At 48.2% G+C, this 26,054-nt stretch overlaps 1 protein-coding gene across 1 annotated transcript in view; it reads left to right on the top strand.

Annotated features, from left to right (window-relative positions):
• The first annotated feature begins 1,712 nt into the window (after positions 1–1,712).
• Positions 1,713–26,054, top strand: part of LOC120748297 (son of sevenless homolog 2-like) — a 40,051-nt gene continuing 15,709 nt past the window's right edge. Inside the window, exons 1-8 of the mRNA XM_040054424.1 lie at positions 1,713–1,848; positions 13,080–13,205; positions 15,674–15,805; positions 17,082–17,246; positions 17,946–18,149; positions 19,399–19,542; positions 24,315–24,425; positions 25,493–25,591. Of these exons, the coding sequence (XP_039910358.1) occupies positions 1,762–1,848; positions 13,080–13,205; positions 15,674–15,805; positions 17,082–17,246; positions 17,946–18,149; positions 19,399–19,542; positions 24,315–24,425; positions 25,493–25,591 (1,068 nt within the window). The 5' untranslated portion in view covers positions 1,713–1,761. The remainder of the gene's footprint in view (positions 1,849–13,079; positions 13,206–15,673; positions 15,806–17,081; positions 17,247–17,945; positions 18,150–19,398; positions 19,543–24,314; positions 24,426–25,492; positions 25,592–26,054) is intronic.

Here is a 26,054-nt window from a genome sequence, read left to right on the forward strand (position 1 = left end):
TGGGGATGAAAACAGGCTCCAGGCCTTCGAGAAAAATTGCCTGGAGGCAGGGAAAACAGTTTACAGGTAGGAAAACAGGCTGCAAGTAGGGAGAGAAACTCCTTCCAGGTACGGAGAGTCACATCCTCCAGGTGGGGAGGAAAAGTGCCTCCAGGTAGGAGGAGGAACATCCAGGGAAGGAGAGGCAGAGTCTCCAGGCAGGGTAAAACACAGCCTCCAGGCAGGGAGGAAGAATAAAACAGCCTCCAGGCAGGGATTGCCTCGAGGAAGGGAGGGAAAGAGCCTTCGGAAAAAGTGCTTCCAGCTAGGGAAATATCATCTGGGCAAGGAAAAAAATATCCTTTAGCCAGGGTGATAGCCTCCAGGCAGGGAAATCTCCTCTAGGAAGGGAAACATCCCCTAGGCAAGGAAATCTCCTCCACGTAGGGAAGTAGCCTTTAGGTAGGGAAATATGTCCTGTGTAGGGAAATACATTAGAGGTAGGAAAATCTCCAGACAGGGAAATACCCTCTAGGTAAGGAAGCCTCCCCTGGGCAGGGAAATCTCCCGTAGGTGAAGAAACATCCCCTGGGCAGGGAAACCTCCCCTAGGCAGGCAAATACCGTCTAGGTAAGGAAACCTCTCCCGGGCAGGGAAATCTCCCCTGGGTAAGGAAATCTTCACCGGGCAGGGACTCTCCATGCCCGCCCTGTGCCCTCTCGCTGCCCACTCAGTGCCGGCTCTGTGCCCGCAGTTCTGGTCGGTGCCCGGTGCCCGCCCGGTGCCCGCTCGGTGCCCGCAGTTCTGATCGGTGCCCGGTGCCCGCCCGGTGCCCGCTCGGTGCCCGCTCGGTGCCCGCCCGGTGCCCGCAGTTCTGGTCGGTGCCCGGTGCCCACCCGGTGCCCGCAGTTCTGGTCGGTGCCCGGTGCCCGCTCGGTGCCCGCAGTTCTGGTCGATGCCCGCTCGCTGCCCGGTGCCCGCAGTTCTGGTCGGTGCCCGGTGCCCGCTCTGTGCCCGCAGTTCTGGTCGCTGCCCGGTGCCCGCTCGGTGCCCGCAGTTCTGGTCGGTGCCCGGTGCCCGGTGCCCGCTCGGTGCCCGCTCGGTGCCCGCAGTTCTGGTCGATGCCCGCTCGCTGCCCGGTGCCCGCTCTGTGCCCGCAGTTCTGATCGGTGCCCGGTGCCCGGTGCCCGCAGTTCTGGTCGGTGCCCGGTGCCCACCCGGTGCCCGCAGTTCTGGTCGGTGCCCGGTGCCCGCCCGGTGCCCGCAGTTCTGGTCGGTGCCCGGTGCCCGCCCGGTGCCCGCAGTTCTGGTCGATGCCCGCTCGCTGCCCGGTGCCCGCCCGGTGCCCGCAGTTCTGGTCGGTGCCCGGTGCCCGCTCGGTGCCCGCCCGGTGCCCGCAGTTCTGGTCGCTGCCCGGTGCCCGGTGCCCGCAGTTCTGGTCGATGCCCGGTGCCCGCAGTTCTGGTCGATGCCCGCTCGCTGCCCGGTGCCCGCTCGGTGCCCGCTCGGTGCAGTTCCGGGCGCTGCCCGCAGGGGGCGCGCGGGGCGGGCGGCGCAGGCGCGCAGGGCGGCGGCCGCGGGCGGCGGCGGCGGCAGCGGGGCCGCAGCGAGCGGGGCCCGGCCCGGCGCGTCCCGACCCCCGCCCGGAGCCTCCCCGCGCCCCGAGCGGCGGCCCCAGCGGCCCCGCCGAGCCCCGAGCGGCCCCGCCGAGCCATGGCGGCCCGGCCGGGAGGGTGAGCGGCGACACCGCGGCGGCCCCGGCCCCGATGAGGAGCGGCCGCCATGCAGCCGCCGCCGCAGCCCTACGAGTTCCTGGGCGAGGAGAACGGCCCGAAATGGCGCGGCCTCTTCGTGCCCGCCCTGCGCAAGGTCAGTCCCGGCGGAGAGCGGCGGCACCTGCTCGGAGCCTGCCCCGCGGCCCGGCGCTCCGGGCGGCTGGAGCCCCGGCCCCCGCCCTGCCCTCAGGCAGCGCCGGGAGGGCCCCGAGCCCCCCGCGCCTCCCTCGGGGCCCGCTGCGTGCGGGGATGCTGCGGCTGAGGAGGGACCCGGCGGGCGCCGCTTTCTCTGTCGCCTGCGCTCGCTGAAGTTCGCTCTCCTCTTCAATCGGGGCTCTGGCTTCCAGGGATTGATATCCCGCACTGGTTCGGCTCGGAAGGGATCTTAAATCCCGTGTCGTTCCCTGCCGTGGGCAGGGGCACCTTCCGCTGTCCCAGGCTGCTGCAAGCCCCGTCCAGCCTGGCCTTGGGCAATTCCAAGGGATCCAGGGGCAGCCGCAGCTTCTCTGGGCACCCTGATAACGTTGCTGGTGTGCAAGGGAATGGCATCCTTCATCCCTTCCTTCATCCCTTCCTTCATCCCTTCCTTCATCCCTTCCTTCGTCCCCTCCCCGTTTCTCCTGACAGTTTTTCCAGGCTCTTTCCCGAGCCGTGTTCCTTCCCCGAGCGCTCACCTGCGGTGACACCTGTGAGAGCAGCCGCCTGTGGGGCAGGGAGAATCCTCCCTGTGCCACATCTGCACGGCTGAGAGAGACCCTGGGGGAAAGCACACAGGAGGTGAATCCGTGTTTTTAGGGTTTGTGTGCACAGCAGGGAAGCTCCAGCTCACCCCCTTTTCCATAGGACACCCCCAGCAGTGGAAGGGCTGGGTAAATTGAGTGCCCTGCTCTGGGTCATTTACAAAGATTGAGGATTATTCCATTATTCTGACCATAATTACCTGCTGATCTGCTGGGCAGGACTGCCACACAAGTACTTTAGGCAATGGTTTGTCTATTTTTTCCCCAAGAATGGATGTAGTGATGCTGTTGGATAATGATTCTCCGTTATTTTCTTTTTATTTTCTTTTTTTTTTTTTTTAATAATAGAATAAAAGACTTGCATTTGTTTCGGGTGCCTGTCTAAGTAGTCTTGTGGCTGGCATGGAAACCACTAATTGCCTGTCTGAAGAATCCTGGATTTTCTGCTCTTTACTCTGAAATCCTCTCCTCATAGCAGCTGCTTTGCAGTGTCTTGGATTCCCTGATCTCTCTGGAATCTGACCTAAAGCAGCCCCTTAACACCAACCAGCATCTGCCCAAACCTGAGTTAAAAGCTTCTCCTAAAATTTAGAGGTGATTTCGTCATCCTAAAGTACAGATGCTACCAAAGTTGGATTCGTGCTGCTTTACCAATTCTTTGTGCATTTGGTTTTGGTGACAAGAGCAGGAGTTGCAGCTTTCTAAAGCGGGGCAAACGGGGTTGTGACGCCAGTGACCGCCTGGAAAAATGTGCATTTGCTTGTAGCCAGGATTTTTTCTCCCTGGGAAAGTTCCTTGTGTGCAGGACCCACCCTGGAGCGTGAGGCAATCGGGGCTGTAATGTGAATTTCTGGTGTGAACACTCAGTATCAGTGAGTCAACCCAAAACTGCATCATTGTCAGGCTGCTGGGGAAGCGCTCTCAGTTTTAGCACATCTGAAAGATAACTCTGTGAAATAAGCGCTGGAGATCTTAAAAGGAGCAGGAGATTATTCAAAATTCCGGTATTCCATTATTTCTAGGGGAGCTGGAGAACGTGGCTCTGAATCCAGAGTGTGAAAGCCTCAAATTTTCTGTTAATTTCCCAGTTCGTTAAACATCGTCGCTGCTGTTTCCACACAGTTTGTGATTTTGTCCTGAAGTGGTTTAAAAATCCACTTGTTGGCCAGCTGAGATGTGATTTTTCCAAGCAGGTTGCTTTGTGATGAAGACTTTGAAGAAAGTTTAGGTTTTTTTTTTTAGTTAAACACCTGAAGTAGAGGGGGTTTTAAACTCTTTAGCTGTGTTTTTAATGGGCATCATTTCCCATTCCTGAAAGCTTTTCCTTTAACTGAGCGCTTCTGGAAGGAGAGAAACAGAAAGCAGAAGCAGGAATAGAAGATAGATTTTGGTTCTCTCAGTGAAGTGTGAAAAGTAATTAATTCTAAAATGCTCAAAGGTTTGTGGAGCTGGGTAAGGAGCCCATGCAGTTCACTCAGAATAAAAAATATTTCTTTACTGCTTGGATTTTAAGTTCAGAACATGCTCTGAAAGGCTGCAGTCTCTTTATTATGCACCCAGCAAGTTTAAGGCAACTTTATTTTTTCAAACCACTTTTAAACTCTTGCTTTACTTTAATTCTATGCAGTGGACACTTAAAAATGGTAAAACACATCAGTTCTTACTTTAATACACGAAAAAAAGATGGGAATCTGTATTTTGAACAATATTTTGTATGCTTTTATACTTTTCCAGGTTAGTAGAGAGCGCCAAATTTTACCTTAGAGTGGGAGTATTTTTAGGAAAAACCCAAAGCTAAATGGTAAAACATCTTTAAACCAGATTTTATATATTTATATGCCCACATTCCTTAGCACTGGCGCCTGGGAATCTTGTGAGTTGGAAAATCCAAAGCAGTTTTCATGTATTGCCTCTGCTCCAGCTGGGAGATGGACAAGCACATCCTTGCTCCGAAACACTTTCTTTTCTTCTGCTGCTGTGCTGGAAATCTAAGCAGGGAGCGAGGGTAATTCGAGATAAAAGTCCTTCCAAAGTCGATGAATCAGAAGAAAACAAGATTTTTACATGATCACTGAGGGTGACTTGAGCTGCTGCTTGGAGCAGGTAAAGCACCTCAGACAGATCCTGGTACAGATCCTGGTAAAGGCTTTTAACCTGGCAGCTGATTTTTAGTTCTTAGGAATCCCAGTTCCTCATTGAATAAATCTGGGAGCACTGAGGCAGCCGCTGCAGCAGGAATCACAGGGTTTGGATCTGTGGGGTGTGATCCTGGCAGTGCTGGTGCTTGGGGAATGCTCCTGGGGGCTTTCCTTGGGAGTGGCATTTCTCTCCATTTTTTCCTCTCCCCATTTTTCATTTCTCCATGTGTTTGGGTTGGTTTCGCTTTTTCTTTTGGCCTTCGTTGGGGGAGATATCAAATGGTGAAACCCTTTTCTAAAGCTGCATTTTGGTTTTTGGGACCACGTTTCCTAGCACAGATCCAGTGCCAGAGCTTGTCCTTGCTGAATTCTAGATGGAACTTCCCAGAGGTAAATTATTTTGTGGGTTGAGGACTGGGATTCCAGCCCTGTGGGAATTATTGAACGGAATTCCAGCTCTGTATGGATTATTTTGCGGGTTGAGGACTGGGATTCCAGCCCTGTGGGAATTATTGAACGGAATTCCAGCTCTGTATGGATTATTTTGCAGGTTGAGGACTGGGATTCCAGCCCTGTGGGAATTATTGAATGGAATTCCAGCTCTGTATGGATTATTTTGCAGGTTGAGGACTGGGATTCCAGTCCTGTATGAATTATTTTGCAGGTTGAGGACTGGGATTCCAGCCCTGTGGGAATTATTGAACGGAATTCCATCTCTGTATGAATTATTTTGCAGGTTGAGGGCTGGGATTCCAGCCCTGTGGGAATTATTGAATGGAATTCCATCTCTGTATGAATTATTTTGCAGGTTGAGGACTGGGATTCCAGCCCTGTGGGAATTATTGAATGGAATTCCAGCTCTGTATGGATTATTTTGCAGGTTGAGGACTGGGATTCCAGCCCTGTGGGAATTATTGAATGATATTCCAGCCCTGTATGAATTATTTTGCAGGTTGAGGGCTGGGATTCCAGCCCTGTGGGAATTATTGACTGGGATTCCAATCCTGCATGAATTATGGAATGGGATTCCACTCCTGTGGGAATTTCAGAGGCCGCAGCTGAGTGTGTCTCTCCCTCCAGCCCACTGGAGGTCCCAGTTTTGATATGCTGGATGTGTGTTGCATAAAAGGTTTTTGGGAATTGTAGTTGAAAAATTCGTTTGTACCGAATACTTTCCACTGCTGCTTGGAATAAACTTCCATTCCAGGCATTGGGAAGAGGTTTTTAAAATAAACCAGGTGGCCCTGTAGAATCAGTGTGTATTTTTGATAATAGTGAGGAATGTGTTGTTAGATTTATAGATATGGATTTATTCACCTTACAGTATTCCTGTGTGTCCTGAGCTTACCTTTGACAAGGGATGGAGGGACAGGACACAGGGAATGGCTCCCACTGCCAGAGGGCAGGGATGGATGGGAGATTGGGAATTGGGAATTCCTGGCTGGGCTGGAATTGCCAGAGCAGCTGTGGCTGCCCCTGGATCCCTGGCAGTGCCCAAGGCCACACTGGGTGGGCTTGGAGCAGCCTGGGATAGGGAAATGCGTCCCTGCCATGGCAGGGGGTGGGATGAGATGATCTTGAATTTCCCTTCCAACCCAAACCATTCCAGGATTCCAGGATTATGATTTGTGCGTTTTCCTCCAGATCCATCCTCAAGTTCAAGATGCATTTGTGTGAACAGGAGCCGTGTGTTGGGTTGCTTTGCTCTTTGATTTCCTGAACCCAAGTTGAGGAGCATCTCCTGGGGATTCCTGTTTTGGGATTTCCTCGGTGATGCACGAACACAGCCTGGCAAACAGTTAAAGCCCAGGGCTCTGCAGCACCACATGTCGGGATAACCCTGGCACTGGGCACTATTTGCATTTTCTAAAACAATTCCACCATTGCTCTGGACCACTCATCAAATTTCTAGAGCATGACTAAAGGGTTTATTCTTAGCAAATGTTGCACGGACAGATATAAAGGACCATTTTGAGGAGGGTTTTTTTTGAAGTTTACATTAGTTCAGTGCTTCTGTATTTTAAAACACGTGGGAGTTTCTCTCTGGTGATGTGTGAGGTTGCAGGGTCGGGGTTAAGGTCAGGAGGTGCAGGGGTGTCCAGCTTTATTCCGTGCATGTTTTCCGTGGCAGGATCAGGCTCCCCTTGGGTTCGAATTATTGAATGGATTTTAGCCTCATTGTAATGGATTATTATGTAAAGCATTTTAATTTCATTGGCATCCGTTATTATTTCATGCATTATCATTCCAACAGGAAAGTTGCTCAGTAAGAAGTTTTAAAATAATAGTTACATTTAGGTTTGACATATTTATTTGAGCTCAGAAGCCTGCACCTTTGCAGCCTTGCAGTTGCTCCAAACATGAATTTGGGTGGCCTGGGCTGGTGGAAGGTGTCCCAAATCCAGCTTTGGATTTGGATTGTGATGGGCTTTAAGATCCCTTCCAACCCAAACCAGTCTGGGATTCTGTGGATGCATCAGCCTGGAACCGAAGGGAGCCGGTCCTTTTACTGAAATCTTATTCTTTTCATGCTTTGTTTTGTTTGTACAAAGTTCCTGACACGGGAATCTGTGGTTGGCAAACCTGTAACGGGAGAGTTTTCACTGCTGTGAGGTGAGGGTGGATTTTAGATCCCAGGTGTTGAATAGGATTGCCGTGATTTCGGTTGGCAGCTCCAGCACCAGGAACACTTCCTACCTGTGTTGTTCAAGTGGAAATGGGGATCAGTGTTTGCCTTGGCTTGGGGAGCAGGCCCAGGAATTAAAAACGGCCCGAGGAGGCGTTGGGTGCCGTGATTCACCTCTTTGTGGTGCCTTTTCCCCCTCAGGACCGGGCTCCGGTCCCGATCCCCATCCCGGCGCGTGCTTTTCCCATCCTCTCATCCCTGCTCACCTCCTGCCGCGTCTCCTGCCCGCCTCCTCCTGCTCTCCCTGGCTTCCAGCTCCCCCTTTGCCCAGGCCTTATCTAATCTCTCGCAGAGGAGCTGTGGAGTCTGTTATTTGCTTTTCTAATTACCTCACTGATTCCCCGTGTGCCAGCCTTTCGCATGAGCGCTTCCGGAGGGTTGCTCACGTGGAGAGCGTGGCTTTCCTGCATCCCTGGCCTCTGGTCTCCCTGGTTCCGTAATGTCATCTCAGCGACCATTTGGATCGTGGAGAAACGACTCTGAGGGCCTTCAGTGTCTCCAGGTTTTAGGAATTGTTCGCTGGGAGGGTGCTGAGGCCCTGGCACAGGGTGCCCCGAGCAGCTGTGGCTGCCCCTGGATCCCTGGCAGTGCCCAAGGCCAGGCTGGACAGGGCTTGGAGCAGCCTGGGACAATGGAAGTTGTCCCTGTACATGGCAGGGGATTGGAATGAGATGGGATTTAAGCTCTCTTCCAACCCAGACCACTCTGGCATTCAAATCCCAGGTTTGAATAACTCAACCTTCCCCACTGACCCATTCTCCTTGGGAAGGGAGGGATGTGAGGAGCGGGGAGTGCCGAGTTCTGAGCAGCGCTCAGCTCCGTGTGGAAGAGTTTGGGGAGATTTGGGAGCTGTTAATTGAGTGTTAATTCAGACAGGGCGCAGCCACCCTGGCCCTGGTGCTTCCCTCCCCTAGCACAGGGCAGAGGCTGTGCTGGGCTCCCTCAGGGGTTATCTCCATTTAACCGGAGCATTTTATGTGCATGGATAAAATCCAAACGCTTCGTTTTCTGTCAGGTTTGAAGATTAAGATGCGTATATAGTTTGTGTACATCTAAACAAACCCACATTTTAGCTCCTCCTTGACTCTGTGTAAAAGGAAACAACAATTAACTGGAGAAAGAAGAATTCATGTGTATTTTTGTCCTTATTAATATTTTTTATTTCTGTGGACATGAAGCAGCTTTCCCAGGAGATTTCAAGAGAGTCTTTGACGCTGTTTCAGAGTCAGATCCTGTCTGCACCACCTGCTATATTTCACCCTTCCCTCAGCTAGAATGTACTGTAGAAGATTATTTAAATAGCTAAAGATGGAAAAAGTGGTGGTGTAAGATGATTTTTTAATACCCCTGTACAGTCAGTTGAGGGATAATTTTATTTGGCTAGCCATGCTTCAAGTTTTTTGCAGTAAAAAAAACTCCCAAAAGCTGTATGTAGATAAAAATTCTCTTTTACTTAAGAGGTTGCTTCATGCTCTTCCTCTCTCAGCGTGTTTTAGTCTGATTTATCAAAGACAGGCCAGCCAGAAATTGCTGTACTGGGAATAAAATAAGAAATCAGCGTGGTTATTTAAAAAAAAAAAACAGTTGACTGCATTTTTATTGGGAATTTCTCTTCAAGTGTTTAAATCCTTGTGGTTCTTCCTAAAGAATAATGCTTGAAAATTGGGAATATCAATTCTCACTGTATTAGAGCAACAGAAGCCTTTGAGTTGCTCCATTTGGTTCCCTTTCTCCCTCTGGAGCATCATCCAGATGAGGGATTAAAAATGCCTTTGGAGCAGATGTCTTGTGTTTCTCTAGGAGAGAAAAGATAAAGAAGGAATTAAAACACAGACTTTGAAACGAGAAACTTCTCATTTTCAAATATCAGGTGATGCTGGAATTCCGTTTTCTGGAAGTGTCGTTTTGAATATTGGTAGAAAACTGGGATATTTTTACCAAATATTTCAGGAATACGAATCCATGTTTTTATGGTGGAACGTGCTGCCTCCAGACTCGTCATGGATTTGGGAATTTTCTGTTCTTGGGGGATTTTTAAATGAAAAATCTCTTGTTCTGCTCGTGTGCTCGCTGTGGAACAACTGCAGCTTTCTGGATGTGTTTTCACTATCAAAATAATCTATCAAGTAAAAATGTATTTAGGTGTTGTAGGCAAGCTGTTGGTTTGTCTCAGAAAAGGCCAAAAAGAAGTTCCTTGCAGTTTTGACTCTTTTATTTTTTTTTTCCCCTCAGCTTTTGGTCATTTCAAATGGAACCCTTTGATCATTTCTTTTATGCTCTGAGCTTCTGGATTTCCCCGAGTCCGAGATCCAGAACTCCTGTGCTTCAAAATTAACCCTGCCATTATATTGGTAAAAAACAAAAAAAGAAATAAGATCAGGGTTTTTTTCTAGTTTTAATACCATTTATCTCCGTGAAATGTTTTCATCCTCATCTCTTCTGAGCAGACTCCTTGCTCTGAGGATCTCTCGCTGAGAAGGAATTTTTGGAGAGAAGCTTTTGAGGATTTTCATCAAATGCACATTGGAAGGGTGGAAGAATGGGGAAAAAGGAGGAGCAAGAGAAGGAGCAGTTCAGGAATTTCAAAATAAGCCTGTGTCCCCCAGAAAGGCCTTAAGGCCAAGTTTAAATGCCACTATTGCACCTGTTATTTAATTTCTTTTCGTTGGAACAACTTGGACTAAACCCGTGTGAATGGCACTGTAAAAATGAGTTAGTTCTGCTAATCCTAATCTCTCTTTAATGACTTCAGACATTCTGCTGTTTCAGAGATAACACAGTAAAAAAATCCGTTTTCTGTGCTCCCTTCTGCTCAGCTTCTTGGAGCAGAGATCTCACTGGTCAGTGCAACACCTTGAGGGGTTTTAAAGGGTATTTTGACCCTTAAAAGAAACAATTACCAGACAAAATTCAGCTCTGGTGAGTTTATTCCGTGCCAGTTTATATAAACTGTGCTCAGATATTTCAGCCTGAAGCAGAGATCAGGGAATGTCCCTTCTGTGAGTAACATCCCCAGTAATTTCTAAATCCTGCTTTTTTTCCGTATTTTGAGTGCTTGATGAGTCTCTCCTTGCTTCTGCAGTCCTCTCAGTCAGGCTTTGGGGAGTACTGTAAAGAATAAGGGTTTTGTCCTCGATCCAGTGGCATCTGATCCCATCAGCTGGTGCACAGCTTTTATTACAGTGGTTTTGTTTTGCTCTGAAAAACACTGCCTTGAAATGAAATTGGTTTTTTTTTCCTTCTGTGCATTTATGTCCAAATAACTTCTCTGAAAGCTGGGGAGCGCAGAAGCACCTCTGGGACCTTCCAGGATGCTGCAGGCAAACTCATGTGGAGTGGCAGCTGATCTTGTAAATCCTCTGGGGAGAATTCTCTCAACCAGGAGATGCTGGCCTTTGCTCTTGGGTTTGCTCCTTTGGAAGGAAAATTGACTCCAGGACCTTGAGAGGACCACAGAGATGATTTGGGGGATGGAACGGTTTTGAGGGGAGGCTGGGAGAGCTGGGAATGTTCACCTGGAGAGGAGAAGGCTCCAGGGAGAGCTCAGAGTCCCTAAAGGGGCTCCAGGAGAGCTGGAGAGGGACTGGGGACAAGGGATGGAGGGACAGGACACAGGGAATGGCTCCCACTGCCAGAGGGCAGGGATGGATGGGAGATTGGGAATTGGGAATTCCTGCCTGGACTGAAATTCCCAGAGCAGCTGTGGCTGCCCCTGGATCCCTGGCAGTGCCCAAGGCCAGGTTGGAGCAGCCTGGGACAGTGGAAGGTGTCCCTGCCATGGCAGGGGTGGCACTGGATGGTGTTAGAAGTCCCTTCCAAGGCAGGCTATTCCAGAATTCCATGACTTGTGTTCCTAAAATGAAGGTGAGATTCCCCGTCGGTGTTTAAGGAGCACTCAGTGCTCATCTGCTGCTCCTCAGCCTTGCTGGACATCCCTGGGCTCCCAAGAAAGTTTAGGAGAGTGTGGCAGGAGGTGTTTACACCTGGGAGCTGAAGTCAGGTACAAAACTGAAATCATCTTTTTGTGCCGTGAAGTCTGAAATAAGCGACCGGAGGGAGGAGAACGGCCGCAGTCTGATCAGGGAATGGAAATCCCAATCTTCTCCTGATCTTCCTCCTCTTCTCACCGTTCCCGTTCTTGTCAGTTCTCTGGAGCATCATGAAGGGTTCGCTGCAGGGACACACAATTTCATTTTGTTTCCTCGCTGTAGCAGGGCTCTCTCAGAGACACGTGGCAGGACCTTAACCTGGCACTTCCTGCTTTGCCATTGTTTTGGGAATTCAGCTCTCATGTTCAGGAAGAGCACAAAATGCCCTGGCTATTGTTGAGAACCTGCTGTCTTTAGTAGGAGTTTTCAAGGAGTGGATTTGGTTTTCTTGAGGATTCTTTCTTTCTTTCAGGATCTTGCATCCGTGCCGGGAATCACTTGTGTAAGGCAGAGATTCACATTTGAGGCACAGAAGGCAAAATTACATTTAGAGGGCTAGAAAATAACTTTATAGGCAGCTGGGTTCGAACTCACAGAGGGCAGGGTTAGATGGGATGTTGGGAATTGGGAATTCCTGGCTGGGAGGGTGGGGAGGCCCTGGCAGAGGTTTCTCAGAGGAGCTGTGGCTTCTCTGCATCCCTGGAAGTGTCCAGTGCCAGGCTGGAGAGGGCTTGGAGCAGCCTGGGATAGGGAAAGGTGTCCCTGCCCTGGCAGGAGGGGAACGGGATGATCTTTAAGGTCCTTTCAAACCCAAACCATTCTGGGATTCTCCTTAGTTTGGGGGAAGCCCATGGAGCCCCCCAGTTTTTGGGAACTGCTCCGTGGACTTTGGAAGGGGCTGTACCTGTAATTCAGAGCATCAGAATTCAACCCAAAGATGTTTCTGTCTTGTCCCAAGAAACTGCCACCCCATTTGTCCTGTGAACACCGATGTGGGAATGTCACATGACTTTTTGGGGTGATTTGCATGGAGTTTGTGTGGGGAGAGGAGGGAATTTCCCTGGATGTATTCCTTACGAATCTTTTGGCTATAGTTTGAGATCTAGCGAGCGCTTTCCTGATTGAGAGGCTGCCAGGGAAAACTGAGGATGGAGACCGACCCCTGAGTGCTTTTTTGTTCTTTTTAAGGCAGGGTGGTTTGATGGGGGGGATTTTTAGTAGAAGAAGAGCCCTGCTGACCCAGGATGAGTTAATAGTAGCCCTTTGTGGTCAGGTTGCCTGTTTCGGGTTGTCTGCTCTAGTTTAGCCTGGGAAACCAAAGCTGGGATTAATCTCCATCAAGTGAGATAAAGGGAATTATCCTGCCTTGCCTTGGAGGGAGGTGGGAGTCAGCTTTTCCTTGCTTTTCCCTGGTGGGTCTGTGCTGCTCCCCTGTTCATTCAGCCAGGCAGGGTGAGCTGCTGCTACAGGTAGTGGCTGCATCAGTCACTCCTTAGGGTTGGTAACGTCACTGCAGTTACTCATTCAGGCCATGAGTAACTCAGAGTTACCCACAGGGATGGTTTCACTCCAGTGCTGGCAGAAATCTGCCTTGGCTTGGAGCTCCTTCCCACCATCATGGCAAAACACCGAGGCTGTGATTGCACAGAGGTGCCAACTTGGCAGGAATAGGAATTACCACCTTAACTCCAGAGGAAAACATGTGAGAAATATTAAAAGCGTGTGAACTTGCAGCACTGCAGTCCTGAGTTATCCCGCTTTTGCTGGGATTCGTTTTTAGGCCCAGCTTTCCATAAAACAAAAACGCTCACTCTTGGAATTCCTTTTTCCAGGTCCAGCAGCAGGTTCACCCCAACCTCTCAGCAAAGGAAGATTCCCTCTATTACATTGAGGAGCTGATCCTGCAGCTGCTGAACAAACTGTGCATCGCCCAGCCACGGACTGTGCAGGATGTGGAGGTAGGGCTGCAGGCTGGGGAAGCAAGGCTTTGCCTCTGGGATGGCTGAAATTCCTTGGGATATTTTGGGCAGCGCAGGTTGGAAGCCCAGAGTTCTCTAACACGACTTTGTGGCTGTCCCTGGATCCCTGGAAGTGCCCGAGGCCGGGTTGGATGGGGTTTAGAACAAACTGGGATAGTGGAAGGTGTCCCTTGGCAGGGATTGGAACTGGATGATCCTTAAGGTCTCTTCCAACATAAACTATTCTGGGATACTCTGATTTTATGTAGATTTTTTATAAGCAGATTTAACTGGAAACTCATTTTCTTAGCCAGTGCTTGAGGATAGAAATTGCGGGAATTTTTCCTTTCAGCAATGTCTTTATAAATGCAAAACGCTTCGAAGGATTTTCTGCTGTCGAACGCACAACGGATTTGAGAATTTTCCCCACTTTTTTGACATCATTATGCAAGAAAAAAAATTTAAATTTTTCAATGAAAGGTTACTGTTGAGAGGCCTGGATTGTGCAGCTGAGGGAGCAGAGTTGGGTATTCCTGGACTTCATTGGACTCACTGAGGCTCTTGTATTATTGCAGCTGTCAGCTTTTGTGTCATCATTCCAAAACGAGGGTTTGATGGAGTCTGGAGGGAGAAAATGTTTCCATGTGGCTGTGACCCGATAGAGCTTTGGAGAGCTCTGTTAATTAATTAATTTTACATCAATCTGTAGGTCCAGGATTTTCAGCTTCATCCAAAAATGGTGTCCTTGTATGGCAGTCTCTATGGCTGTTGTGGAAATTAAAATAATTTTTTATATATATATATATACAAATTATATGTGTGTCAAAAATATTGTATGTCTACATTAATACAAATTACATATGTGTGTCATGGAAATGAAAGAAAATTGTATCTATAGGTTAATATCATTTTATATAACATAATATATTTTTATATATAATATATGTGTGTATGTATATAAATATACATATACACACACGCGTGTGTATTACATATACATATACGTATATATAGATATATAAAAGTTATATTAAAATATATATATTTATGTTAGTTTTATATATATGTAGGCAAAATAATTGCCTCTTATTAGATGCCCTTTATTCAACATTAATTATTAATTTATTTCCTTTTTTTTAATCTCGATGCATGAAGATTATTGCGTCACTAAATAAAAGCAAAATTGAATATTCCTTAATAGCTCTTGGGATTGGAGCTGTTTTTAGCTGTTAAGGGAGAACATGAGAGCTGTGATCTCTGAAGTTTATCATGCAGATCTTTACAAAACAGAGCTAATGGAACTGTTTGTCCAAGATGTTGTCCTTAAGTATTTGCAGGGTCGAGGTCTAAAAATCTCAAATTAAAAAAGCATATTTTATAAACAGAAACAACCCTTCACATTGTTCCTAAAGAAAACAGTGGGAAGCAGGGCTGGAGCACACAAAGCCTGTGTTAGGTTGGCTGTTGGGAAGGAATTCCTGGCTGGGAGGGTGGCTCTGGGCTGGAATTCCCAGAGCAGCTGTGGCTGCCCCTGCATCCCTGGCAGTGCCCAAGGACACTTGGAGCAGCCTGGGCCAGTGGGAGGTGTCCCTGCCATGATGGGGGAACTGGATGGGATTTCAGTCCCTTTAAGCCAAACCAGTCTGGAATTCCACGATTCTAAGCTGAAGGGTGGCTGAATGCCGCCTGACCTCCGTTTCTGGGAGGTCTCCTGCTAGGATCTCCAGGAAGGGTCATTCGGGGGTTGCTGTCCCGGAGGGAATGTCACCCCGTGTTAACCTGGGAGCTGATCACACAGCTGGGCATTAAATGGCGCCTGCAGGGATTTAAAAGCTGCCTCGAAGAAGATCTGCCTCTCTGAAGACCTTGGGCCTCCTGTTAGGTCTTGGAATACGTGCAAAAATCTCTTCATCAAAGGGACACAAATATTTCACCTTTTTTTACCATCCCATCCTTCAGCTTTTCATTCCTGCCATGAACTTGATCTGGTGTAGGGCAAGTTACACTCTTTTCTCAAACGGGAACAATATCAACTTGGGGTTTTTTGTAGGCTGTAAACTGTTCAGTACTTCGTGCTAGTGCTTATATTTTGGGCTCCTGGTCTCCCAGAATCCCAGAATAGTCTGCCTTGGAAGGGATCTTAAACACAATCCGTGTCCAACTCCCTGCAGTGGCAGGACCACCTTCCACTGGCACTGGAGACTGAAACCTTCTTGCTGCTCTGGAAAAGATCATCGATTTTAGGAGATTTGGAGGAATTCTTGGTGCCCAGGGAAGGGAAGGTCGTTGGGGATTGCTGAAAAGAGAGAAGCCGAGTCGGGAGAGGAGAGAACAATCAGGAAAACGTGGTGCAAACTCCGAGGGGGAGGAGAATTGTCCGTCCTGGAGGGACAGTCCTTCGCTGTGCTGTGTTTTATTTAAAGCTCCCTGGTGGCTGTGGTTGTCTCAGTGCTCTCTGTGTTGGGCAGGAGCGGGTTCAGAAGACGTTTCCTCACCCCATAGACAAGTGGGCGATCGCCGATGCTCAGTCGGCCATCGAGAAACGGAAAAGGAGGAACCCTCTCCTGCTCCCCGTGGACAAAATCCATCCTTTGCTGAAGGTACCTCTCGCCTTTACTGCCCCCCAGCATGGCCTTTAATGGATTTCTTTAGTTTGTGTGAAATTAGAGAAGTTTCCGTCCTTGGCAGAGGGAGTCAAGAATGGCCGTCAAGCTGAATTTATTGTGGTGTGTAATAAAAGCAAATCTTTAAATTCATCGTGTTCAACACATCGGTGTGTTCATCTATTACTCTGCTCTGAAATAGGATGAGTTAGTTTTTAACATAAACAAAACTCAAATACCTTGCCTACTTCAGCAGCTCTGCTTTGATGCCTTTATTTGAAGCCAGAATAGGAGGAGAGGGAACAAGTAGATCCTGTTCCTTGTGCGCTGTCAAGCAGGATGTGCCAGGGTCCTTTCAGCCACTGCTGAATGTCGCTGCTGCCTCGGGTTTAAAAATCAAGAGCTCTGCAAAGGTGTTTCCACCTGCTGAGAAAACTTCCTTGGGGCAGGAGCAGGAACTAAAGCACTTTTTCAGGTCTCCTTGCTGTGTTCACGTGCACATCTCAATCCCTGAGGGTTAATGAGAGGGGGAGGGATGTCAAGAGAGAAAACAGCGTTAAATAAAATCTTCCTAAACACCACCGGAGTCCTTTGGTGAAATCTGGTTTAGAAGTGTGAGAAGAGGCCCAGCCTCTGATTTTTAGAGGAAACACGTGACGAGAACAAGTCTGCCTCTTTCAAATTGCCAAGCCCACCTGCATTTACTGCCAGGTGAAAGGCTGCGTGGTGCAAGCTGTGCAAGGGTAACCTGCTGCACTCATCCTGGTTTTCGTCTGTTCAGGCTTCCATCATTAAAGTGCCATTATTTTGTGGAGTGCAGAGTGCTCAGTTGGCATGGCAGGGCGTGGAAGAGATGATCTTTAAGGTCCCTTCCCACCCATTCCATGGTTCCTTGAAAGTGAAACTTGCTCAGTTCTTAGGAGTCCACATCAGGGCCAGAGATGGGAATTCAAGTGCAGGAGTGATTCCACTGAAGTCCCTTCCTTTAATGAATTCTATTTTTAGGACTGTCATTTTTAGAGGAGGGATTATTTCAAGTTCTGTAGCTTTTCCTCTGTTAAAATACTGCAAAATAACACAAGTATTTAAAGGCATCTCCTTCCAGGGAGCTGTTCCAATTTCCGTGTGATGTCCTCAGCCCTGGGTGTTCCGTTACTGTAAATTATCACCGCAGCCAAAATCCATTTCAGTCAAAAATTCAATGTGTTTTTTGTCATTCCAGATGGATTTCTGGAATAAACACCGTTTGTTTTCTCCTCTTTTCACTTTGCAGGAGGTCTTGGGCTACAAGGTGGATTACCATGTCTCTCTCTATATCGTGGCTGTCTTGGAATACATCTCAGCTGACATTTTAAAGCTGGCTGGAAATTATGTTTTCAATATCCGACACTTTGAGATCTCCCAGCAGGACATTAAAGTATCGATGTGTGCTGATAAGGTAAGGGGTTGGGATTGAAGCAGAATTTAGAGGTGACGTGTTTAATTTTCTTTGATCTGGAAAGTGTGTTCAAAGGAGGATCAGAGCCTGGTTTTACTCAAAGGCAAAGCTCTCCTTGCTCATGCCAGACCTGTCACAGCAAAAATTTAAGTTAAGTCAAAGGCAAAGCTTCTCTCCTTGCTCATGCCAGACCTGTCACAGCAGAATTTAAGTTAAGCCTGGGCAAGTTTGGGAGCAGCAGGAGCCTTTGCAGGCAGCGTAAGGACAGAAAATGATGCTGTCCTTTATTTCTCTGCTGTCGCACCCTCCTGATGTCACTTTGTCGTGGCAGCTCTCCTTCATAAGACAGAAAAGACCTTTAGTTTTCATGCCCATTAAAATGAGAAACAATTTTTGTTCGGTTTTATCTTCGGCAGGAGGTTTTGTCCAAGGCTTATGCAAGATGCTTTGTTTTCCAAGTCGATTCTGCATGAATTGTAACTTGTTTTCTAGGTCGTGCTCACTTCCAAGGGGGAAAATGGCTTTGGCAACTGCTGCAGGCTCCTGCTGCCAAAGTTGAAATATTACTCCCTTGTGAAAATGAATACAGCAAGGATTGTATTAAAAACTCCAAGGATTTCTCTGAGCACATTGAAACAGCTGAGCTGGAGCCAAGTGTGAAAATGTGGCCGGGTGTAATTCTCTGGATTCCTTTGGCAGGTTTTAATGGATATGTTTGATCAGGATGAGATTGGCTTGGTTTCTCTGTGTGAGGACGAGCCCTCTTCTTCTGGGGAGCTCAACTACTACGACCTGGTGAGGAATGAGATTGCAGAAGAGAGGCAGTACCTGAGGGAGCTGAACCTGATCATCAAAGTATTCCGGGAAGCTTTTCTGTCCAACAGGAGGCTCTTCACACCTCACGTGAGTCCTTTATTGATGAGCGATGCTAATTGCCCCATTAGCAGCCAGAACTCACTCGTTTTGCATTAACTGTGTTGGAAGTGAAATCAGATTTGATTTATTGTCTGTCAGCGAGTAATGAGCGTTGTCTGTGTGTGAAATCCAGTGGGGGAATTGCCATTAATAGCGTGGGAGTGGAGCTTAATGGACACAATTCCCTGTCAGATGCCAGCAGTGGCTGCATGATTTTGGTCGTTTAGGTAATAGGTTTTGGCTTAACACAAAAATTAAATCATCTACCTGCATGGGCAGTGAATGCTTGGACTGACATTTCCAGGCTGCTCCTTATCTGTAGAAATTCCAATTAAAGCAGCCCTTGGCTGTGGATTCTCTGACTGTGAAGGGAATCACTGTTTGATAAACAATGGAAATATTAGATTGAAATCGTCTGGGCGGCAAATTCTGTTCCCAGGAGGAGTAAGGAAGGATTGGTGGATCCTTCCTGTGGGACAGGGAGGAGGGGACAGGCCAGCAGAACCTGAACTGGGAGTTTTGGGTGATACCAGCAGGTTAAAAAGAGGCAGCAGGAGCCATTCCCATTCCAGCTGGGTGTGGGGATTCCTCAGGAGCTGCTGGAATTGTGCAGGTGTGGGGGTAGAATTCCAGGGAAGGTGATGGGAGGAGAAGGGAGCCGTGTGTGGATTCCACGTTCCCACAAGAGGGTTGCCATGGTCTGGGCACTGCAGGAGGTCAGTGGGAGGCTGGGACAGAGAAACTTCTGAGCAGGGAATTCAGAGGGGGAATCCAGGACACTGGAAGGGGCTCCCTATTGAGTGTGGGGACCTGAAAATCTACAATTAGAATTTGTAGGGAAGGAAGCTGCCGATTCCCGCTCCATTCCCAGCTCTGCTGAAGCAGCCCAGGAGCTGCACCTGTGCTTTAGAGGAGCTGAGCTTGGAGCTGCTGTAAATTCCTCCTGGAAATCACCTCCTTCCTGCTGTGTTCTGTGGGACAAGGACGAGCAGAGGGAGCAGTGGAAAGGGAAAATGGAAATGCCTGTCCAGACCCCAGCCTGTCCTGGGGGCACAGCAGCTCCTGGGAAGGATGCTGTGGAAATTGGGCAAGGCTGGGTGTGCTCAGGGAAGCCTGGAAAGACCACGGAGTTGAGCTTCTCCTTGCTTTTTGTTGGCTCCTCTCCGTTCACCTCCTGCTTCAGACAAAACCCACTCCCAATATTTACGTGCCCCAAGTAAATGTTTTGTGTTTGCAGGACATTGATGTGATATTCAGCAACATTTCAGACATCCACGAGCTGACAGTGAAGCTTTTGGGATTGATTGAGGACACTGTGGAGATGACAGATGAAAGCAGCCCTCACCCTCTGGCTGGCAGCTGCTTTGAGGACCTTGCAGAGGTTTGGTGTTTAATTTGCTCGATTTTGGTTGGTTTTTGAATTTATTTTTTTAAATTAAATCACTCAAAAGAGGGTTTTTAATTCAAATGCGTTGTTTGACATCTGGACTGGGAAATACCTTCACGGAGCAGGGGCTCCAGGAGGGAATGAAGTATCAAAGCAGCAGTTTATGGCTCAGGATTGTAGCAAAGTGCTCTTGATACCAACTGAGCTCTAAAATGGATATTAAAGAGTAGGAATAAGGGAAAACACTGCACTGGGATTGGGTGTGGCTCATACTGGAACGTCATTAATTATTTTCTCAGTTTGTTTTGAATGGGCACTGAATTACTGGAAGGATTTTTTTTTTAAATTCTGAGATACTCCGTATTAAAACTGCTCTGAAATACAGAAGGAAGTCACGAAGCCGAAGTGAGATAGAGCTCAGTTTGGTCAGAATTCCTGAAAACAGGTGCAGAATGACTCTGGAATTCAGCAGGGAGGTGCACAGGGGGGCAAAAAAAGGGATCTTAGAGGCAAGAGGACAGTTCAACTTAGAATAAACCACAAAATTTTAATTGTCTGGGGAGAAAACTCTTGGAGTGGAAGACCAAGGTAGGGATGGACGTTTTGCTGTCGTTGGATGTCGTTTAAATGGAATCTGCTTTTCCTTGGGATGTGTATAAATCCCAGGCTTTGACCCTAAAACGTGACAGCAATCACACAAACCACTGTTAGAGGGGAAATTAATGTATCAGGTGAACCACATGGCGAATGGCAAGTTTTTGGTTTTGTCTTAAAATCATGAAGTTTCTTTTCAAAAATAACAATAAATCTTCCATTTCACCTTTACGTATCATCCATCTTTAAGATCTGAGGGTTGACCTCAGTACCACCTGGGGAATTATTACATTTTTCTGGCTGTCAAAAATAGCGATTTTTTGGGGCACTCATTTAGGAATGGATCATAAAGATAAAGTTTTCTTGGCATTGCTTCAACAAACCACTCATGTAGGAAAGTCCAGTTGATCAAGTCTTAATTGCTTTATAACGATAAGGAGAAGTGTTTGATCAATGGATTAAAGTAGTTATAATATTGAAACTGAAAAAAAAAAAAAATCCTTAAATTTAAAATCCTGCAGCATTATCCTGGAAAAAAAAAAAAATCTGATTTTATTGCAAAAGCTGCTCTGAGTCACCCTGTGCTTTAATGGAAACAAATCCTTTTCAATGAGTGAAAATCTCATCTGATTTTTCATTCACTGAAAAACTTGAAGAGGAGATGAAGTCCAGATGATTTTTCCGAGCTTTTTATGAAGGTACTATGTTTGAATTTATTAATTCAGTTAATATGGGGCAATAACTGCTTAATAACTGAGCTGTTGATTTGATCATCTCGGGGGGTGAGATCATCTTTCTGCCAGTGTTTGCAGAAGGAATCATTAAAGAGCGATACGAAGGTGAAGTGTTTATTTGCTCTGCTTATCTCGCTGCCGGCGTTGTTCATTTGGTGTTTCCATTAAAAAGCTCCTTCGACTCCTTAGGAAGGATAATTAAAACCAAACAACCCCGCCAAGCTGGAATCTTCCTGCTTTGTCTGGTTTTTTTTCTGCATCACATCCCTGGGAGGTTTAAAGGCATAAACATCGTCGTGGTTTTGAGATAGGGAAGCGTGGGGAAAAAATAAAACATTCATTTTTTGTGTGTGTGAGGAAAATAATTTTTTTTTTTTTTTTTTTTTTGCTGGTGTGGAGGAAATTCAGAAATTGACCCCCCAAATTGGGAGGTGGAGGGTTGAGAGCCGCAGAACAGGGCAGAGAGTTCTGCCTGCTTTGAGGGGACCTTCACAAGGCAGCTGATAAAACGAGGCAGTAGGTTGTGCATTTGTTTTCTGCTGTTTGTGTTTCCGTAAGAGGAGTTGAAATATCCACAGAGGAGCAAAGGTGGGAAGCAGGGCACACAGCGAGGGGGTGAGACGGGCAAACACCGGTCCAGGGCCGTACCCCGCACTGAATAAATAATTTATATGGACATCAGGGTGATGCTTTCATGGGATCCCGGAGTGGATTGGCTTGGAAAAGACCTTAAATCCACCCCAGCCATGGCAGGGACACCTCCCACTGTCCCAGTGTCCAACCTGGCCTTGGGCACTGCCAGGGATCCAGGGGCAGCCACAGCTGCTCTGGCAATTCCAGCCCAGCCAGGAATTCCCAATCTCCCATCTAACCCTGCCCTCCTCCAGCCAAAAGCCATCAATTTCAATGTTCCAGAATTCCACAGCTCCATCACTTTTGCGGCATTCCAGGCATAAAACCCTTTTTGAAATAATTCATCCCGTGGGGAAGATCCCTAATGGGGTCCATTTTAATCTCGTGTTCATAAAACAAACCCAAAACATAAAAATACTGATAGAAGTCGAAGTGGAAGGATCTAAAACCGCTTGTAAAAATGTCAAAAACTTCCAGAAGACAGCAGAGAGTCAGGAAATCCTGGCCTGGCCCCTGCAGTGGATTTGCACTGTGGATTCCACTGGGATTGAGGCTTCACCAATGTTCAAATGAAGCTTTTGTGGGGTTGGTATTCCCGAATCCAGCGGGATTGCTGTGGGGTTCCTGCAGCCAGGAACCATTCCTGGGGGGTTCCTGTGGGGTTCCTGCAGCCAGGAACCACTCCTGTGGGGTTCCTGGGGGGTTCCTGCAGCCAGGAACCACTCCTGTGGGGTTCATGTGGGGTTCCTGCAGCCAGGAACCACTCCTGTGGGGTTCCTGTGGGGTTCCTGCAGCCAGGAACCACTCCTGTGGGGTTCCTGGGGGGTTCCTGTGGGGTTCCTGCAGCCAGGAACCACTCCTGTGGGGTTCCTGGGGGGTTCCTGTGGGGTTCCTGCAGCCAGGAACCACTCCTGTGGGGTCTCTGGGGGGTTCCTGTGGGGTTCCTGTGGGGTTCCTGCAGCCAGGAACCACTCCTGTGGGGTTCCTGTGGGGTTCCTGCAGCCAGGAGCCATTCCTGTGGGGTTCCTGGGGGGTTCCTGTGGGGTTCCTGTGGGGTTCCTGCAGCCAGGAACCATTCCTGTGGGGTTCCTGGGGGGTTCCTGTGGGGTTCCTGCAGCCAGGAGCCATTCCTGTGGGGTTCCTGCACCCATGAGCCATTCCTGTGGGGTTCTTGCATCCAGGGACCACTCCTGTGGGGTTCTTGTGAGGTTCCTGCAGCCAGGAACCATTCCTCTGGGGTTCCTGTGGGGTTCCTGCAGCCAGGAACCGTTCCTGTGGGGTTCATGCAGCCAGGAGCCATTCCTGTGGGGTTCCTGCAGCCAGGAGTCATTCCTGTGGGGTTCTTGCATCCAGGGACCATTCCTGTGGGGTTCTTGTGAGGTTCCTGCAGCCAGGGACCATTCTTCTGGGGTTCCTGCAGCCAGGAGCCATTCCTGTGGCATTCCTGTGGGATTTCTGTGCAGCCAGGAACCATTCCTGTGGGATTCCTGTAGGATTCCTATGGGATTGCTGCAGCCAGGAGCCGTTCCTGTGGGGTTCCTGTGCAGTTCCTGCAGCCAGGAATGATTCCTGTGGGATTCCTGTGGGGTTCCTGTGGGATTCCTGCAGCCAGGAACGGTCCCTGTGGGATTCCTTTGGGATTCCTGAGCAGCCAGGAACAATTCCTGTGGAATTCCTGCAGCCAGGAACGGTCCCTGTGGGATTCCTTTCGGATTCCTGAGCAGCCAGGAACAATTCCTGTGGGATTCCTGCAGCCAGGAACCACTCCTGTGGGGTTCCTGTGGGATTCCTGTGGGGTTCCTGCAGCCAGGAACCATTACTGTGGGATTCCTGTGGGGTTCCTGTGGGATTTCTGTGCAGCCAGGAACAATTCCTGTGGGATTGCTGCAGCCGGGAACGATCCCTGTGGGATTCCTCTGGGGTTCCTGTGGGGTTTCTGCAGCCAGGAACGATCCCTGTGGGATCCCTGTGGGATTTCTGTGCAGCCAGGAACGATCCCTGTGGGATTTCTGTGCAGCCAGGAACGATCCCTGTGGGATTTCTGTGCAGCCAGGAACGATCCCTGTGGGATTTCTGTGCAGCCAGGAACGATCCCTGTGGGATTTCTGTGCAGCCAGGAACGATCCCTGTGGGATTCCTGCAGCCAGGAACGATCCCTGTGGGATTCCTGTGGGGTTCCTGTGGGATTTCTGTGCAGCCAGGAACGATCCCTGTGGGATTTCTGTGCAGCCAGGAACGATCCCTGTGGGATTCCTGTGGGGTTCCTGTGGGATTTCTGTGCAGCCAGGAACGATCCCTGTGGGATTCCAGCAGGTTTCCATCCCATCCTGCTGTAGCTGATCCTGTGGAATCACACTGGATACCCCAAACAGAACCATCATTTTTTGCATCTAAACCCTTGATGTCACTTGAGGACTTCCCCCTGAGTCTGATTGCTTTGTCCCAGCTGAGAGATTTTCCCTGGAAAAGTGTCCCAGTTTTCCACGTTGTCCATCTTTATGGACAGGAGGTAAAATTGCCATTCCATGCCAAACGGGGTGAAAACCAAAAACTTCTCCTGGTTCCCACTGCTTCAGTACAACAGAATTGGTGTTGGCCATAAAGATGGGGAGGTTGAGGAGCGCCAAGAAAATGATGGGCCCTTAAAAGCTGGAAGGGAAACGAGATTTTTGGTTTGCTCAATATTTATTTCGCAAAATCAGTATTTTCTTGAAAAGTTCCATCAGCTTATTAAAGGAAGTTATTGTACCAGCTGGGAATAGCTTGGACCCTCGGTTCTGTGTGTAATTCTGTGTTTTTATTTAGGAGCAAGCCTTTGATCCGTATGAAACCTTGTCCCAGGATATTCTCTCTCCACGATTTCAGGAGCATTTCAATAACCTAATGGCCAAACCTGCCGTGGCTCTCCACTTCCAGGTGAGTGCAAGGGAGAATAACCGAGTGGTTTTCCTTCTCCTCTTTCGAAGGTTTGAATTCTGTCAGTCGTTCTTTGCTTCCAGCTCAAGAAGAAATCCTCCAGGTCCTGCCCTTTCTCCAGTGTGAGATATTTGGACTTTTGCCTCTTGCTGTAAAATCAGGGCCCAGCTCTGACCCATCCCTGGGTGTTTTGCAGGTTTTTTTTTTAACTCCTCACCCCTTGTATGTGAGCAGAGGGTGAACTCTCACGCTGCCACTTGGATTTTGCCTTTTCAAGCCAACCACGGGCACACAAACGCCATCATTTCATTTTCTCCTGTGCATTCCCAGGGCCTCCTTCAGCACCGGGGCTGTCACTGGGGCTTTTTCTGGAATAACTCTTCAGTCATTCCTTAGGAGGAGGATAGTGTTAGGAGCAGGGTAACCCGTGATTCTTTTCTTGTTTTATCTGTGGAGCAGATTTCTCGATGAATGATGCTGCTCAGGCTGAGCTGGTGCTCAGAAATGCCCTCAGAGAAGCTGCTGAGCAAGTGATGGTGCTCCCAGTTCAGCCCAGTTTAGTGCTGCTGGGTTTAACTGGTCTCTGCAGGTGAGATCCCTGGGAGCCCGCCCTTCAGGGAGTGTTTCCTCCCCAGCTCTGAGCCCTTGCTGAGCTGCATCACCTCACTCTTAAATGTGAGTAAGGAAAGCTCTTTGCCTCCTTCCCTCCTAAATTTAAAGCTCAGATTCTGGAATTCCGTTCTTTTATTGCGGATTAAATTGCTGTTCAGTTAGGTGTCAGTGAGTGCGGCCTCGTTTCTGACCCTGGGGTAATTCAGTTTCTCCTCAGCAGTTACAGCAGGAATTTCACCATCTCTCCTCATCTTACAACGTGAATTATTGCCTTGGTCAACTGCTGGGAATGGAAAATATTCCTCGTTTTTTAAGTGATAAACCTGTGATTCTCAGTTTCTTCAGTGATTTCTTCAGTACCCATTGAGGCCTCCCATTTTGCTGTGGGATCAGGGGAACACAGTGAATATTCTGAGTATTTCAATGTAAATAATCCTGGTTTTTTTCCTTTCCAGTCCACAGCTGAAGGATTTAAGGAAGCTGTCCAGTATGTCCTGCCTCGCCTCATGCTGATCCCAGTCTATCACTGCTTGCACTACTTTGACTTGCTGCAGGTAAATGGAGCCACACTCCTATTTCTGACTGAAAATAATTATTAATGTATACAATCTGAGCTTTTAGTTAGGTGGCTATGTTTTACTTGCTCCCTCTGAAAATTAAAATTATTCTACACCAGTTACTTCATTTCTTAAAAGTAAAAATGTATTTTTAAAAATCTTAACAAAGCATCTGTTGCTCTCGTATGAACATTTGAACTACATTTTATTAAACAAATATTGAACTTGAGTTCTAATATAGTTTAAAAATCAATACACAAATCTAATTCCTTCTTTCTGTGAGTTCTGAATTTTTTTGTCCGTTCAGAAAAAGCCGAGCAGGATTCAGTCAGAATTCTCAGTCTCAGGTCCCACTCCAGCTGCAGCTCAGTTTATTATTTCAGAATAATCAGAAGAATCCATTCTTAATATTCAACCATTTGTCCTCAGTCCTAACTGGAATGAGCTGAGGATAATGTAA

The sequence above is a fragment of the Hirundo rustica genome, unplaced genomic scaffold, assembly GCF_015227805.2.
Source record: "Hirundo rustica isolate bHirRus1 unplaced genomic scaffold, bHirRus1.pri.v3 unplaced_BUSCO_363461at7742, whole genome shotgun sequence".
Classification (NCBI taxonomy): Eukaryota; Metazoa; Chordata; class Aves; order Passeriformes; family Hirundinidae; genus Hirundo; species Hirundo rustica.